The sequence below is a fragment of the Pelodiscus sinensis genome, chromosome 22 (genome assembly GCF_052426305.1).
Source record: "Pelodiscus sinensis isolate ZL-2025 chromosome 22, ASM5242630v1, whole genome shotgun sequence".
In the NCBI taxonomy this organism is placed as follows: domain Eukaryota; kingdom Metazoa; phylum Chordata; order Testudines; family Trionychidae; genus Pelodiscus; species Pelodiscus sinensis.
The window spans coordinates 13,963,536-13,980,461 of NC_143073.1; the positions used below are offsets into that span (position 1 = coordinate 13,963,536).

A 16,926-nucleotide genomic window follows, 5' to 3' on the forward strand; every position below is an offset into this window, starting at 1 on the left:
TAGATCTTCTAAAGAGACCTTTTGGCCTCAAATCAGTGCTGGGCAACCAGTGGCCTGCACGTGGCCTATTGGAGTTCTGGCCCACGAGACATTTTGTTCACTGTTTCCCACACACAGGGTTGCCAGATTCTACTGGTTTCTGTCCACGTATTTTTCTCCTGCCGGCATTACTAAAGTGACATGTACATAAAGCCAGGATACGCGCTGACTGCACACAACACTGACTGTGAGAGTCATGAGCTCCCTCTGCAGCCAATCACAGCGCTGCTACTGTGCAGTTGGCTTACCCTGAATGGAGGCACGCAAGCACAGTTAGAAAAACGGCTCTAGCCTGGGAGACCATCTTGGTTAGGACAGTCTCGCAGCCCACTGAGATGAAGGCGAACCCAGTCATGTGGCCCAAACACTAGCCTGAGTTACCCATGGCTATCCAAAACGCTATGAAATCTAGGAGAGGTGGCTGCTCCTCAGCACCCTGCTGTCCCCTACTGGAGGCTGCATCTCAGCACTGGGCAAGGGGTCCTTATATATACAGCTCCAACGCTCTACCCCAGAGATGGCCACATCTCAGGACCAGGCAAGGAGTCCATGTATAGAGTCCCTGTGCTCCACTCCATAGGTAGCCACATGTCAGCACTGGGTGAGTCGTCCATGTACAGGGTCATCCCAGCCCTGCTGTTTGTCTCTCCTACCTGCCTTTCCCTGCCCCCACAAGCTCACCCCACGGCAGGCAGGACAGATGCCAGCACAAGGAGGGGGCTCACCTTGGAGAGGCAGTGACAGATGCGTGCTTTGGCCTTGGTGGTGTAAACCTCCACTTGTGGCTCCGTCTTCATGGCCGCTTTGTACTTGTCAATGGCGTCCTCATACCTGTCCCCCGGGAGCAGCACACGTCACTCACCAGCAGGGCACCAGTTGGCAAAGTGGGGGAAGGGAACCGGGCCAAACGCAGGGCTGGCACCAGCAGAGGATATTGGAAAAGCCAAAATATGCCAGACCTAAAGCCAGGCAGGGCTTCCAGGGGGAAGGTGCAGGGGGAGCCTAAAGGTGGGCGCTACTCTGTAAAGAGGAGATCCCCGAGTGCTTGGCTGCAGGCAAGATGCCCCCACATGCCCCATGGATTCCTGTTTAATCAGCCCCTGCACTACACCCAGCGATGGCTGCATCTGAGCACCAGGTGGGAGATCCCCATATATATTGCCCCTGCATCCCACTCCAGAGCTGGCTGCATCTCAGCCCCTCCACTATCCCCAACATGCCAGACTCTGGCAATCCAGGGGCTGCTCCCTAGACATGTGGCCGGGAAGGGGGGGAGGGATATTTCCAGGTACCCCCTAGAGGTTTCAGAGTGCCAAGGCCCACTGGCTGGAAAGAAACGGCCTTTCACAACCCCTGGATTGACGGAGAGATGGGGATAGAGGGAGAAGGGGCCTGGTCATCACCTCTGTGCTCTGACGTGCTCCTCGGCTGTCTCCAGCTGCTTGGAGAGCTTCTTGGCTTGCTTGTAATGGGCAAAGCAGGCCTTGTCGTCCTGGTCCAGCTTGAGACATTCGCGCACCTGCCTGGGGAGGGGCAGAGGTGACAGGTGGGGCAGGTTTCTGGAAGATGCAGCAATGTCACAGTCCCCCTCTCCCCTCCCCGAGATCCCAGCACATCCCTGGCCCTTCCTGTGTCCATGGTCAGGGCTCAAAGTTAAGGAAGGATGTCTGATGCAGGCAATGTCACCTCCCTGAGGACTGGCACCTCTGGGGCAGGGATTCAAGAAACCTGGTGGGGAGGTGGGAATTAGGGGTGCAGATGGGCCCAGAGTTCCCCTCCCCCCCAAGATCCCCCACTCCCTAGCCAGGGCCTCCTCCCCTCCCCCACTCACACCAGCGCCTCCTCGTGCTCCCCCAGGCCATAGTACAGCTGGCTGAGCTTGAGGAAAGCTGCTCGGTTGTCAGCGCGGAGCTTGGTGGTGGGTTTCAGATCGAGGATGGCCTTGTTGTATTCGCCCAGCATCAGGTAGCACTCGGCACGTAGTTCCTTGGCTTCGGGGTCCCACGGGGAGATCTGTGGCCAAGGGAGCAAACCTGAGCACAAGCAAGTCTGTGCCTAGGGGCCACACTGCTTTGGGGTGCACGGCAGGGCCCGTTACACAACCCCCAACCAAGCCTGCCCAGCTTCGGCTCTGCCATTCTCCCTCTCTTGGGATGGCCAGTGCTGGAGCCAACTTTGCAACTTTACGGGGCAGAATCCGGCCTTTCCAAGCCCCCGGCACAGCAGGAAAGAAGAATCCAAAAGTGAGGAGAAAGGCGAGGCCACGTCCTGTGTGTAAAACAGCATCAGTCCGAGGAAGGGGCTGGGCAGCAGGACTCTATGTGCCTGGACTGATGAAAGGGAAAGGGGACTTCATGGTGCATGGGTGGGCAGCGAGGAAACTGAAGCAGGACCTGAACCAAGTCCAGGGAGACCCACCATCCCCTTTGCTCAAGATCCCTCTGGCATTTTAATAAGGCAGCAGGGGGACCAGAGCACACTTCCAAGATCCCAATGCCCAGCATCCCTTACTCCCAGCTTCATCCACTGCCCCAGTTTTCCTGCACAATTGCCCTTGGTGCATGCTCACCTCCTCAAGCTCCCACACTGGGCCTCAGCCAGCCCAGGTCGTGGTAGGCAGATGTGAGATTGAAAATGGAGCTGGCTTGTAGATAAACAACCCACTGCTGCCACCCTGACTCTGGTCCACTTGTCTTTCTGGCCTTAAATCCGGCACACCTCAGAGCAGCAGATGCTCAGAGTTGAGGGGGCACCCCAGGGACCAGACTGACCCAAAGACTTTCCTGAATTGTTGGGTGCTTGTTCACTGCACAAGGAAGATGCTGGGTACCTTCACAATTTGTTGGGTTTTGGTATAAACTGCGAGATTGACAACTTTTTTGTCAAAAGCATCTGCTTCCCCATGGAAAAAAGTTGATTTTTGGTTAAAAATCTCACTGCTCAAAATTCCTCCAAATTTAGGCCAAACCCCCTGAAATATTTCAATTTGAAAATGTTGCCACATTGCCCTGTGGGAACTGTAGTTTGGATGCCTCATGTCCCCATTCTCTGCTATGGGCCTGGCTTACTAGCTGGACTACATCTCCCATGATGCCCTACCTCCCCTTCTCCAAGAGGGGAAATTACAAGGCACCATGGGAAATGTAGTTTGGTTGATTTATGTTCCCATTGATCTCTATCGGGCAGATATCTCCCATGATGCACTGCAGTCTCCCCTTTTGTAGGATGAGGTACATCATGGGAATCCGTGAGCGTTGTGCATCATGGAAGATGTAGTCTGGCTGGGGAGCCTTGCCTACAGAGGTGAAGTGAATTGTGTGGCAACTGAACTACAACCCCCATGAGACATGACATTCTCCTGCTTGCTGACCCTCAGCACTACATCAAGGGAGCCCTGACTGTGCCTCCTATGAGGCACCACAATCAGTCCAGGGAGGCCATCCCATGGAAGAGAGCAGGGACATGAGGTAGTGGAACTACAAATTCCATGATGCACTGCTTTGCCTCCGCAAGAGTGACGACCTAGATATAACATGGAGAGATGTAGTCTGACTAGGTTACAAAGGACCATTGTAACAGCACTGGCCAGCAGCGTCCCTGGGCAACTGAGCGACACTCCCCTACTCTCAGAAATGGTGTGATCCCCACAAGCAACCGCCTCTTGACAGATACCTCAATGGCTTGCTCCAGGATCCTGATGGCTCCCGAGTAGTCTGTTCTCTGATAAGCTGCCTGGGCTTCTTGCATGGACACTTCCAACTCAGTGAGTCTAGCTAACTGGCTCTGAGCCTCCTTGTGGCTGGGATCACTCTGCAGCTGGAGGGGTGTGAAGGAGAAAAAACCAACAAGGATCACCAGATGCCCAAAGGTGGCCCTTTAGCAAAGTTCTCCAACCAGTGCCCACCAGAAGACAGATACGCAGGCAGATGGGCCTGTAACTAGTGTTCCCTGGTGGTGCACATTCACACATGCCTTGATGCATGCAAAAAATGTATTCTGCACCAGGATGGAAAAAATCCACACATGGGTGGAAAAGATTAGAGGGAACGTTGTATCTCTGCACTGGGGGGCTGCAGACAAACATCTTTTCAGAGATCCCTCTGCGCTTGGGCAGGCAGCACAGCAGGGGGGAAAGCAACAGGGTGGGCGGCAACGCCATGGCAGGGAGGGGTGATGCTACACAACATAATGCAGCAAAGCCAGAACATCAGCTCAGGCTGCTTAGATTCCGCAGAGCTGCTTCTGGAAACTCCCCTCCCCCCCAACCACAAGACATTCCATTCCCATGCCTCTCCCGAGGCCAACCTTGGGGGTCTCTTCTCATGGCACTCACCACGGCTTCAAAGTCCTGTTTGGCCTCCTCTGTATTGCCCTGTTTCAGGAAAATGTTGCCCCGCTGTAACCTGGCCTGGAGTGAATACAGAGCAGATTTCCAGGGTGAGAGCAGCAAAAGACTCTGGCAACCACAGATTCAGATTGGTGCCGTCAATCAAAGCACAGTTCTTAATGCTTAAGCATGGTCTGTTGCAAAAGGCAGCGCAGCCTGTGCTCATGCGCCTGGCTGAATCAGGGCCCTAATAGCCACCACGTTTTGCCAACAAGGTCTCTAACAATGGATGTCCAAAGTTTGATTCCAGGAGATCCTTCCTAGAGTACCCAAGATACGATCCTCTGTGGCTAGGCCATCTAGGCCCTTTTGTTTCATACCCAGCTCTTTTCCAGCACTTTTCATCTGTGGACCTCGGAGCACATTCCAGAGAAGATTTAGCGTCATTATCCGTTTTACAATCAGGAAAAGTGAGGTGGAGGGGTTCTCAAATTTTTTTTGCTGGGACTCCCTATGAAAATATTTCAAGCCCCCCAAAAGACGTGCATAGATACAGATAGACACTTGATAAGTAACTCCCTTCTATGCTAATACATATTTCCATTCCATGCACCTGATGAAGTGATTCTTACCCACAAAAACAACTTCTGTGCCGCTGTTAGATGCAGTGCTACCTTCAAATCTGAGCAGCAGCTACTCCTCTCCAGTCACGCATCTCTGAAAGGCTCAGGCTGGCAGCTTGGCGCACAGAGTTCTCTGTATTCCCCAGCATGCAGAGGCTGGCAACTCACAACCCCCCTGTAATAACCTCCTGACCCCCGGTGCTAGATTTTTAGAGGCATTCTCCTTTTAAAAAATCTAGCTAAAGTGACTTTTAAAATCAGAATCAGCCATTTCCTCAAAGGGTAGATGTATGCTGTGGGATCAGCCCAGTTCGACTGACTCAGGCTCACAGGGCTAAAACCAGGAGCATAGACATTCAGAGTCAGGCTGGAGCCGAGGCTCTAAAATCCTTCATGATTGCCTGCAGCCTAAGCCAGCTGCTCCAAGACTCGGTGCTGTGAGTTTTTTATTGCCGTGTAGACGTCCCCTCTAAGGCCTGCTCTACTTCAAAGAGGAATTAGTTCAGGGAATTCTCTAGCCTGCCTTATGCAGAAAGTGAGACCAGTTGACAAAGCTCTCCTCTGGCCTTGGACCCTATCAGTAACAACAGGTACCTCTTCCGTGGCACTTGCACCTGTAGATCTCAAAGTGTTATGCAAAGAGGGGCAGGATCACGGATTCTATGACAACAAAGAACTATTGTGACCATCTGAGCACAGGGCAGAGAACTGCCCTGAAATTGCTTCTTGTTTGCAAATTCCAGCCCTGTTTTCAGTGGTGTACCTTGAAAATCCAGGCCAGAAATACCATATTTAGGGAGAAGAAAAATAGGCAGCCAGATTTTCAAGACCCTAGTGAGTGCCAGCAATAAAATCTGTACATTTTAGCTCATGCTTCTTGTTGCACCTCACCTCCTAGCATATCAATGCAATTCACAGTCCCAGGTTAATCCCAGACAGGGAATGTCATTACCCCAGAGAGGGAAAGTGAGTCACAGAGAAGGGCTGGGACTGGCCTCAGGCCAAGCAGGGAGGCAGTGGGGCGAATCCACTGAGCTCTCCCAGTCATGTGCCTTACCTTCCTTGCTCTGGCCAGGAAAGGAGAAGGACAATGCTACTGATGTCTTTGTGTCAACACGATTTCAGCCAAGCTGCTTTTGAACCAGTGCTAGCAGCAAATCATTATAAACATCTGTGTCTGAGCTCAGGCAGAATGGGGGAGAGAGAACTCCCAGACTAACCAACTGGTTAGAGCTATAAGAACTTAAGAACTGTACCTCTTTCAGGAGGCTGATTTGTCCTGCATACCACCAAGTTTCACCTCACTTAAAGATGACTTGCTTACAAAATCAGACATAAAAATACAAAAGCAACACAGCCACACCAATACCGAAAAACTGAGGACGGTCTCATTTTCACCATGGAATTTAAACTGGTACTTACATGTCAGTGTACAGTACATAGGGCAATATAAACAAGACACTGTCTGTATGAAATTTTAGTTTGTCCTGATTCTGCTAGGGCTTTGAATGTAGCCTGTTGTAAAACTAAGCAAATATCTAGATAAGTCGATATATCCCCTGGAAGACCTCTACGTCCGCCCCATGGCTATGTGTCCCCCTGGTTGATAACCACGGATAGCAAACAAAGGTCTAACCAGCTCAATGGCTGGATATTGCAGATGGAAAATGCACACTGAAAATAAATCGTACACCAGTGGTTCCCAACCTTTTTGAGCATACAGACCCTTTTTCAATCGTTTAAATTTCACAGCCCCACTCCCCCGTCCCTGAGGGAGGAAAAAAAAAGAAAAAAGAAAAAGTAAGTAAGGATTGGGCCTACCTCAGTGGGCCCGATCCTTATTTTTAAACTTTCCACAGACCCCTTGCAATACTGTCATGGACCACCAGGGGTCCACAGACCACAGGTTGGGAGGGACCCACTGGCTTACACTTTTAACAGTGAGGGTATCTAACAGCTGAAACCACTGACCTTCTCTGGTCATGTTTAAATCACCACCAGATGTATCTTGAAGAGATCTTCTAAGGTTCAACCAGGCAGTATTTTGGGGAAGTTCTCCGGTGTTTATTACACAGGTGCTCAGACTAGGTGCTCACAAGGAGTCTTTCTGGCCTTGAGACTCTACGAATCTCAGTCTCACAAACTGAGTGCACTGACCCCCTTGACTACAGCCAACCTCCCCACTTTGGGAACGTACCTCAGTATTCCTTCAGAGCCTGACTTGATAACCCCAGGGTTATATCACTGCATGGGATCTGGAAGTGGGAATTTGACTCTGGGGTGGTTTTCTGTCAGCTGTGAACAGACTGGTTTTTTCTGACCTAAACAAATCCTCCATTGAGCAATTCCCAACCAGATCTGCCAGTAAAAGATCAACAGCCAGGGGGGCTGTTCCACATGGAGAAGCGGCAACGTCCTTGGAGGACCAAGTCATCCCAGTTCAAAAGGGACACAGCCGCATCCCCCATGACAGCAGCAGCCTCTCAATCACACTGCATGTGGCAGCAAAAATAACCTGCCATTAGTTAATATCCCCACAAGTCAGAGGTGAGAACAGTGAGTGTGACTTACGGCTAGGAAGTCCGGCTTGAGCTCAATGGCCTTTGACAGGTCGGGCAGTGCCGAGCGGAACTTGCCCATGGCCAAGTAGATAGTCGCTCGCTTGTAATATGTAAGGTAATTCTTGGGGTCGCCTTCTGCAGGAGGTAGAATATGTTAGTGCTGGCCCCTCTCCTAGTCCAGCCCAGATTTGTTCTCCCTGCCTCCTTTTGCCACCTTACACACCCCAGTGATCTGAGACTGAAAGGGAACAGAGAGCTGAGGCCTCTGCTTGTTTTATTGCTACTCTGTCCTCCCAAATCCATCTGTCATGTGGATTGGGATTTCTCTGTATCCATCTGTCTGGCACCTAGCATAATGGGGTTTAAATCTTGAGCAGAGCTCCTAGGCCCTACCTTGATCAATAAGCCAACAAGCCTTCCTCACTGGAGCACCTGCTTTTGTAACATGGGAACACAGGGAAAAGTTGGGGAATTCAAAATCTGATCAAAAGAAACTCTGTTCCCTCCAACATGCAACCACGCTGCAGAACTCCTGGCCAAAAGTCACAAAGGAATCGGCCGTGTCTGTGGAGGGCTAGCATAGCGATCATCATTAATGAAATCCAATTTGGGAAGGGATATTCAACATAGTACTCCAGGACTTATACTGATCTCTGATAAACACCAGCTGATATGGGAACAACATTTGCCTACTTGCTACTGCAGGGTACGTACACCTTCCTCCAAAGCATGCAGTGTTGGAGAGAGTATACTGCAGTGATGGGCTACCTCGGCTAGTGAGTGAGCTGCAAGAGTGGCACTTCTTCATCTCAGTGGCCTGTAAGATTGTTGTAATGAAGATCATCTCCTAGGAGAGGTAGTTTTGCCAAGTGTGCTCATGTATCTAGAATTTGTGGGGGTGTCGATTGAACTGTAGGAGTGCTTTGATTGGATGCAGAGGGAGCACACAGCTCTCACAGTCAGTGTGTGTGCAATCAGCATGCATCTCACTTTACATGCCCTTGCTTTACATGTGTGTCACTTTAATAATACCAATAGGAAAAACTACATGGAAAGGAACCAGTTCAATTTAGCAACAATAAACAAAATGTCTCCTGCATCACACACAGAGCCCCAATAGGCTGCAGGTTGCCCACTGCTGGTATACTGCTACATGGGCCTTATGTCTGAGCTGACCATTCCTACATGCCCATGAAATAGCCCATTTCACTACCTGCTTCCCACCAACTTCAATGCCCCATTCATGAAACTGACCCATAGCCATCCTGAGTAGTTCCTTCTGTGCCAAACAACCCTCCCTGGTGCCAAGCTCCTGTCTGCTTCCTCCAGGGAGTCCCATATGCCCCATGCCTGCCTGGCACAGCTGTAAGTGTGGAGGAGGCTATTGTCACTCCGGTCTGACACGCTCCCAGGCTAGCTGGTGACATCCCCTTCTCTCTTCGTACTTACCTACGGCTGAGTGATAATGAGACAGTGCTTCAGCCAGCTGACCAGCTGCCAGCAGCTTGCGCCCCATTTCCAGATGGTTCTCGATCTCAGCCTGCCCGGAAGCCAGCAAACCTGCAGGGGACAAAGTGTCTCACCTTGACTGGGTAGAGGGGAGTCAGGGCTGGGTGCCCCACTGAAGTCCCCATTTGTGGAAATGGGGCCTTGACCCCACTCTACACACCACTGTATTTAATGCCACTCTAGTACAGCATCATAGCTAGGGCCTTACGAAATTTACAGCCATGAAAAATGTGTCACTTTTACCCTACACTATACAGATTCCACTGGGAAGACCAACAGTTCTCAAATAGGGGGCATGACTCAAAAGGGAGTTGCAGGGAGTCACAAGATTATTTTAGGGGGCTCGCAGTACTGCTATCCGTACTTCTGTGCTGCCTTCTGAGCTGGGCAGTCAGAAAGCAGCAGTTGTTGGTCGGGCATCCATCTCTGAAGGCAGCACCCTGTCAGTGGAGCATAGATGTAAGGGTGACAATACTATACTGTGCCACCCTTATGTCTGCACCGCTGCCTTGACAGCTGGGTGACCAGAGGGTGGCAGCAGCTGACTGAGCTCTGCAGGCAGCAGTGCAGAACTAAAGGTAGCATAGTATAGTATTGCCACCCTTACTCCTGCGCTGCTGTTGGTGACGACTCTGCCTTCAGAACTAGGGTTGCAGCCAGAAACTGCCACTTTCTGATGTCCCAGCCCAATGCAGAAGTAAGGTAGCAGCACCGCAGCCTCCTCTACAATAATTTTGTGCCCTCTCCCAACTTCTTTTTGGGTCAGGCCCCCTAAAAGTACAACACCCTAAAATTTGGAGGTGAAGTAGCTGAAATCATTATATTTATGATTTTTAAAATCCTATGACCTTGACATCGACCAAAACATACCGCAAATTTGATAAAGCCCTAATCATAGAAACACAGGTCACCTAGTCAAACTCTCTTCCAAGATTTGTTGTGTCTAACCATCCAGCCAGATGACTCCCCAGCCTCCTTTTGAAAAACTCCAGCAAAGGAGCTTCCACCTTCCCTAAGCAGTCTAAAACTGAATGGCCTGTCCATTTTCTGCCAGCCCTGCCAGGCACCATTTCAATCAGCACCATCCCCATTCTCCTGGTCCCGCCCTTTCACACCCAGTCCAGCCATTACTCTCTTAGCCTGGTCTCTTTCCATACTAGCTCCCACTCCCATGGCTTTTCCCCCTTCCTGCCTGCCCTGACCCCACCTCACCACTCCTTCACTCTTCCCGGCTTTCCTGACCCCACCTGCTCTTCCCTAAGGTTCTTGGGACATTCACCTTCCCCCCATGCCCACCCCTTTTCCCTGATGTCCTTCCACCCTCAGCCACCAGGCCCTGTCCTCTTCCCCTCTAACCACACTCCCTCTCCTGAACCCAGCCACTCCATCCCCAGCTTGCCCTTCCTCCTGCCCTGCTGGCACCAGAGCTCCACCCTTTCCCTGCCACTCAGGCTGTCATCTGCCCTGGGCTGACCAGCTGCCCCGCTGGGATAGGGCCAGTCTCCATATTTGGGACTTTGTCTTCTAAACACCTCTCCCCGGGTTTCCACACTTGCTCTCTGGTCACCCCTAGACTTCCCCATCGGGGGGTGAGGAGGAGACAGTGAGGAACTAAAGTGGCTTGTAATAGGCACGGCCAACAGGAAAGGGGCGGGGCCAGCAGCAGGTGGAAGGAGCCAGTGGAGAGCTAAAGAGACAGCGGGGCCAGTTCGGTGACTCGGTTTGACGGAAGGGGCGGAGCTAGCGAAGAAAGGGGCGGGGCTAGGAAGTCGGATGGTTGGGCGGGGGCGGGGTCAGACGGGAGAGCGCGAGCTGAGCCGGTGAGGGTGGGGCCTGCGGGGAAGAGGGTGGGGCCAAGGGCGAAAGGAGCGGGGTTGCGGGAATTCTTCTGAGGGGCAGAGGGAGGGGCCGCTTCCGGCGAGTTGCCATGGTTACCTGGCAGCTGCAGGTCCAGTAGGACGCAGAGTAGGGAGGTGGCCCAGAGCAGCCGCCGCCCGCAGCGCCACAGCCCCTGCCCGGCTGCTCGCCCGGGTTCCATGGCAGCGCTCCGGCTCCGGCTCCGGCTCCGGTCCGCACTTCCGCATGCCGCACTTCCGGCCCCGTGTTCCGATGTCACTTCCGCCGGCTCCTCTGCCAGCCGTACTCCGTGATCCTGGGACCGTCCATCCGGAGGGCGGACTCCATGGTAAAGCTGCGGGCCGCTCTGCCCGCCCGTTTCTATGTTCTGGGAGGACCGCGGCCTCACGCGCTCTCTGTCCCTTCAGGCTTCCGCGTTTCTTTCGCCCCTGCCCGGGAACGGGACGCTCGGCTTTGCTGATGGGCAGCACCAGGAGCCAATGGGCGTGAGGGGATGGGACAGGAGGCGGGGTCTGGTTTGGAGAGTGGGGGGCAGGTGCGGGGGAGGTTCTGGGGGGCTGGGCCAAGGAGGGTCCCGCGGGGGGTGTCAGGGATGCTGGCAGGGGCTCTGTGGGAGAAGTGGAAGGGATCCTGAGGGCTGGGAGAAGGGGCCCTTGGGCGGGTTCGGGGGCTGGAGCCGCCCCCCATGTTGGGGGGGGGGGCAGATAGTGGGGGAAGGGGACACCCTCCCCTCCCCCGGTGAAAGGGGCAGGGAGCAGGTTACTAAGGGGCCGCCCTCCCGTGGAGGAGAAAGGAGAATCGTTGGGGCTGAGGGAGGAAAGAGCCCCCCCCCCCATATGAAGAAGGGAGATGGCTGTGGGGTTAATATGGGGGTCATAAGTGAGTCCCCTGAGGAGGGAAAGGGATAGCTGGGAGGTGCAGTCTCTGAAGATCCCCTTAGCGCTTGAGGGGAGATGCAGCCCCCCACAGGAGGGGTGGGTGGCTGGGGGGGGGGAAGTTTGGGGAAGAGGTGGTGAGGTATTGGGGTGAAGAGGAACCCAACGTCCAACCCACTCCCTTCCCAGCAGGCCCTGGGGCGATGGAGCCAGACTACAAGCGCAGGAAGATGCAGGAGCTGGATGACCCCCCATGGGAGGCCTTGCTGGTACTTCCTGAGCTGGAATCCCAGGAGGTGGAGCTGATCCTGGCCTATGCTGCCCCCGTGTTGCTCAAGACTGAAACATCCCGCCTGGTGCAGCAGCTGTCGGCTGCGCGCCCCCTTACGGAGCTCCCACACCTTAAGCGTGTGCGGGCACGTGGCGGAACTCAGCCGTTGGAGGTGCTCCTCTGCCTGGCCAGCCCCTCGCAGGACACAGGGGCCTTGCAGACACTGTCGGAGCTGCTCCCGGATGGACAGGTGGACATCTGTGGCCTGGGAGAGCCCTTCCTAGTGCAGGTGCCTGCACGTGCCCCCCTCACCCGGCCCCAGTTCGAAGAAGCCGCCCGGCACTGGCCCACAGCCTTCCATGAAAACAAGCGGACCAGCCAGGCTCTGGCCGGGCAACTCTTCACTCCACAAGACAAGGCAGCCATGCAAGGTCACATGGAGCAAGCTATCCATGCTGCACGCCAGGGGGCGGAGCTGGGGATGGTGCCAGTGGGCGCTGCTGTGGTTGACACGGCCACAGGACGGGTCCTGGCTGTGGGTCATGACTGCAGGAAGGGCCTCCACCCACTACTGCATGCCACCATGGTCTGCATTGACCTGGTGGCTTGCGGCCAGGGTGGAGGAGCCTACAGCTACCACGACTATCCTGCTTGCACCTTTCTGCCTTCTGATGAACATGCTGTATCTGGTGATGGCCTTCCCTACATCTGCACCGGTTATGACCTGTACCTCACCCGTGAGCCCTGTGCCATGTGCGCCATGGCCCTGGTCCACTCCAGAATTCAGAGGGTCTTTTATGGTGTGGCCTCCCCACACGGGGCTTTGGGGACAAGATACCGCATCCATGGCCGCAAAGACCTGAACCACCGCTATGAAGTCTTTAGAGGCATCCTGGAGGGGCCATGCCAACGCTTGGGCCAGGAGGTTGCTAGCTAAGCGGCTGTTTTTATATGGCTTGTTTTTATACCATTTGTTTTAAAAGCTGAGCTTTGCTTTTTTTTTTAAAATAAATTTGTTTTAACAGGGTTATGGCAGCATTGGTTCTCAAGGGCATGTTGACCACCAGATCTGTGCCCATTTTCCCCATGGACGGGTGGGCTTCCTGAGTGACCAAACATGCTGCAGGGAGTGTGCGTGTGTAGTGGTGTGTGTGACTATGTAGTTCTGGTTGTGTTTGCCTGAAACCTTCACTTGCCCCTTAGGGACCATGAAGCAGCAAGTGAAGCTTCCCTGTGGGGAAGCTACCCACCTGCACTGGCTCTTCCAGCCAAGGCCATGCCTCTCACTTGAGCCCTCCGTTGGGGTGGTTCTTTCTCAGAGCCTAGGCCTGGCTGGAATCCAGCTCTCATTCTCTGCGAGGACTATAACGGAGGTCTCATCTGTGGTTGGAGCCCAGAACCCCACCCCCACTCTGAGGCCTCACCCCCCTGACTGCCTTCCCCGACTGCTCCCTCCTGCAGCCTGGAGACTGATAGCTCTGCTAGAGCCTTTCCACCCTGGGTCCATGGTAGGAGGAGATTTTTCTGGGGGCCCCAAATCTGCCACTGGCCTCCATCCCTCCCCAGGTTCCATTATGTGCCTCCCACACCAGGGACCATGTCCCAAGTGAAGATTGTAGCAGGACAGCATGGCTGCTGGAGGAATTGAGGAGCATCACATAACTGAGAGAGCTGCTAGGACTCTGGCCTGGCCTGGCTGCTTGTGCTAGCAGAGCCCACTTAAGAACTGGACTCTAATGCTCAGAGGGGCATTCTCATGCCTCTACTCTGCGCTGGTTAGGCCTCAGTTGGGCTACATCTAGATTGCATCCCTTTTAAGAAAAAGGGATGCAAATTAGGCGTATCGCAATTGCTGATGAAGCGGGGATTTAAATCTCCCCTGCTTCATTAGCATAAAAATGGCTGCCGCTTTTTTTCAGCATGAAGCTTTGCCGGAAAAAACCGCCAGTCTAGATGCGGATCTTTTGGAAAATAAAGCCTTTTCCGAAAGATCCCTTATCCCTCTTAAAATAAGGGATCTTTCGGAAAAGGCTTTATTTTCCGAAAGATCCGTGTCTAGAGTGGCGATTTTTTTCCGGCAAAGCTCCATGCCGAAACAAGCGGCAGCCATTTTTATGCTAATGAAGCAGGGGAGATTTAAATCCCTGCTTCATTTGCAATTGCGATACGTCTAATTTGCATCCCTTTTATGGAAAAGGGATACAATCTAGATGTAGCCTTGGAGTATTGTGTCCAGTTCTGGGCACCGCATTTCAAGAAAGATGTGGAGAAATTGGAGAGGGTCCAGAGAAGAGCAACGAGAATGACTAAAGGTCTAGAGAACATGACCTATGAGGGAAGGCTGCAAGAACTGGGTTTGTTTAGTTTAGAAAAGAGAAGATTGAGGGGGGACATGACAGCAGTTTTCAGATATCTAAAAGGGCGTCATAAGGAGGAGGGAGAAAACTTGTTCATCTTGGCCTCTGGGGATAGAACAAGAAGCAATGGGCTTAAACTGCAACAAGGGAGGTTTAGGTTGGACATTAGGAAAAAGTTCCTAACTGTCGGGGTAGTCAAACAGTTGAATAAATTGCCCAGGGAGGTTGTGGAATCTCCATCTCTGGAGATATTTAAGAGTAGGTTAGATAAATGTCTATCAAGGATGGTCTAGACCTGTGGTCACCAACCAGTAGATCGCGAGCTACGGGTAGATCTCAGGGGCTCTAAGAGTAGCTCTTGAGCCCTCTCTGAACTGTGCACCTGCGCAGTACATTTACATTAGATTTCCTCATGTAATGTAGGCGGGGCTTCAAGGAAGGGGCGGGGCAGTAGATCTTCGCCTGTTCTGAGACTTAAAAAGTGATCTTGGGTGTAAAAAGGTTGGAGACCACTGGTCTAGACAGTATTTGGTCCTGCCATGGGGGCAGGGGACTGGACTCGATGACCTCTCGAGGTCCCTTCCAGTCCTTGTATTCTATTCTGTGTAGAGGGATATGTCCAAAGCTAAAAACATGAGCTGCTGTACTTGGTAGGGATGTTAGATATCGTGTAATTGAATAGTCGTGTAACTGCATGAAAACTTAGCTGTTACACGAATATACAATAGTCCTTGGGGATGGAGCTGGCAATCAGTGTGCTCCTGGCCCCACTTCCGGGGAGCCCCCTGCCTCTGTATCTGAGCCAGCAGCATGGGATGGCAGGCAGGAGCCAGTCCATGAGAGGAGCCAATTTAAAAACCAGCTCCTGACGCAGATTGGCTACCTGCTGCCCTGCATTGTTGCCTCTGATACAGACAAAGGCTTCTCCATGGGGCGCTCAGACCCCCTGTGGATAGGGGATGATGCCGAGAAGCAGCCTCTGTCCATGGCAGATCCAGGCTTGCCGCAGACAGAGACTGCTCTGTGGGATGTGGAGCTTGGGCTGGGGAAACCAACTTTGAGATGGCTTCCCCCCAGCACTGGCTCGTTCCTGCCAGCCCCCACTCCTGCCTCTGTAGGAGGCAGCAAGGCTGGGCAAGTGGGTCTGCAGGAACCAATAAGCGCAGGGAGCTGGCTTGAATGTTGGCTCCCCGCATGTAATGGTTCCAGCCTGCTCCCCTCACTCTCTGTGCTGCTGCCTTTCTATTATGGGGACAGGTGGATTCAGTGCTTTTGGGGAGCCTGCTTAAGGCTAGCACCTCACGGGCACCAGCTCCTGCTCACTGTGCGAATTGGTTCCTGATTCAGAAGCAGCAAAGGGGGAGGGGGAGAAGAATGCATGTAGTCAACATGATTAACCAATAAGCCTATGCGTATCCGTTAATTGTGTAGTTGTTGACACAATGACTTCCCTAGCACTTGGGTTTATGTGCTGTCTAGGAGCATAGACTGGAAGGGCTCTCCTGAACCATCAGAGCCAACCCAGCCCTGCCATCTCATTCCAGTCTCAGACTCCCTCTAGGAACTAGTTAAGTTGTCTTCAACTCCTAGTGTGAGGCTACTCTGAAAATCCCTCCTCTGATGGAGGGTTTCTCCTTCCTGCTTAGGTGGGCTGTAGTAGATCCCTACCACGATATCACCTTTGACCCCCCCCTCCTTTTATCCTTACCCAGAGACTTTCAACAAGCGTGTCTCCTATTTCCATCTTAACTTTGGTCCAAGGAGCTACATTTTCAATATATAAGGCTACACCTCCTCCCTTTTTTCCCTGCCTGAGCAAGCTGTATTATCCCAAGTCTCTGGGATATCCAGTGGGTGCCCCCGGAACTGGATGTGCCCATTGGTCATGGTCCCTGGCCAATGAAGGGCAGCATACGCAGCCTTCGTGGCCACCCATGTGCCTGGCACCTAGGGGCTGCTTTCAGAAGACGTGGAACCAGGGCAGGTAAGACTGTCTTAGCTGTGGGCCCTAGGAGGCACTGGGGGGAAGGAGAAGTTGATTTATAAGGCCTGCCTAGGCTTGGGGCAAAGGGGGGTTGTTCCAGCCCTTTGCTGGGCTGGGGAGGAGGTCACATGGCTAGTGGCCCCCCATGTTGCCACTTGATGCTTTAGCCAAACACAAGTTACTGGGCTCAATGTGAGTGGCTGGATGAAATCTAATGGCCTGGGATCACAGTGTGATCAGGCTGGAGGAGCACAATAAGAAATGTATCAATCCTGGTTGTCTTTTAAAGAACCTTGAAACCAGCCAAGTTGGGGTTCCTTCTTCCATCCCCCCGTTTTCCTCCCTCTCCTTAAAAGAAGTAAATGTCCCTAAAAACAAGTGACTGGAGCTAGTTCACCTTTTAAAGGATGGTGCTTTCCTGGGGCTTATTTAAGGATTGAGGGGCAAGATCAGGAGGAAGCTGTGGTTTGGGATTCAGGGGCAGTAGCAGCAGCAAGGAGTGTACAAAGATTATTACAGTAGA

General features: G+C 52.9%; 2 protein-coding genes across 5 annotated transcripts in view; one reads left to right on the forward strand and one right to left on the reverse strand.

The window, feature by feature from the left end:
* LOC102445440 (dnaJ homolog subfamily C member 3-like) overlaps nucleotides 1-11,127 on the reverse strand; it is a 27,876-nt gene extending 16,749 nt beyond the window's left edge. Inside the window, exons 1-8 of the mRNA XM_075907178.2 lie at nucleotides 10,995-11,127; nucleotides 9,000-9,110; nucleotides 7,561-7,685; nucleotides 4,373-4,447; nucleotides 3,712-3,855; nucleotides 1,871-2,052; nucleotides 1,443-1,562; nucleotides 765-870 (exon numbers count right to left, since the gene is read on the reverse strand). Of these exons, the coding sequence (XP_075763293.1) occupies nucleotides 765-870; nucleotides 1,443-1,562; nucleotides 1,871-2,052; nucleotides 3,712-3,855; nucleotides 4,373-4,447; nucleotides 7,561-7,685; nucleotides 9,000-9,110; nucleotides 10,995-11,097 (966 nt within the window). The 5' untranslated portion in view covers nucleotides 11,098-11,127. The remainder of the gene's footprint in view (nucleotides 1-764; nucleotides 871-1,442; nucleotides 1,563-1,870; nucleotides 2,053-3,711; nucleotides 3,856-4,372; nucleotides 4,448-7,560; nucleotides 7,686-8,999; nucleotides 9,111-10,994) is intronic.
* ADAT3 (adenosine deaminase tRNA specific 3) lies at nucleotides 11,112-13,089 on the forward strand. Of its 4 annotated transcripts, none has more exons than XM_075907187.2 (2): nucleotides 11,112-11,244; nucleotides 11,981-13,089. In XM_075907187.2, the coding sequence occupies exons 1-2, from the start codon at nucleotides 11,142-11,144 to the stop codon at nucleotides 12,997-12,999; spliced, it is 1,122 nt and encodes a 373-aa protein (XP_075763302.1). In that variant the 5' UTR covers nucleotides 11,112-11,141; the 3' UTR covers nucleotides 13,000-13,089. The 4 variants fall into 4 exon arrangements, with proteins under 4 accessions (XP_075763302.1, XP_075763303.1, XP_075763304.1 ...); XM_075907188.2 differs by having other exon boundaries at nucleotides 11,113-11,244; nucleotides 11,984-13,089; XM_075907189.2 differs by lacking the exon at nucleotides 11,112-11,244 and adding an exon at nucleotides 11,266-11,401 and having other exon boundaries at nucleotides 11,984-13,089.
* The last annotated feature ends 3,837 nt before the right edge of the window (nucleotides 13,090-16,926 follow it).

What these genes read in the sequence shown, in the direction of transcription:
- ADAT3 (XM_075907187.2), top strand. Translation starts at nt 11,142, where the DNA reads ATGCCGCACTTCCGGCCCCGTGTTCCGATGTCACTTCCGCCGGCTCCT. An exon ending in TCCGGAGGGCGGACTCCATG is followed by an intron (nt 11,245 to 11,980) that starts GTAAAGCTGCGG and finishes CTCCCTTCCCAG; the next exon opens with CAGGCCCTGGGGCGATGGAG.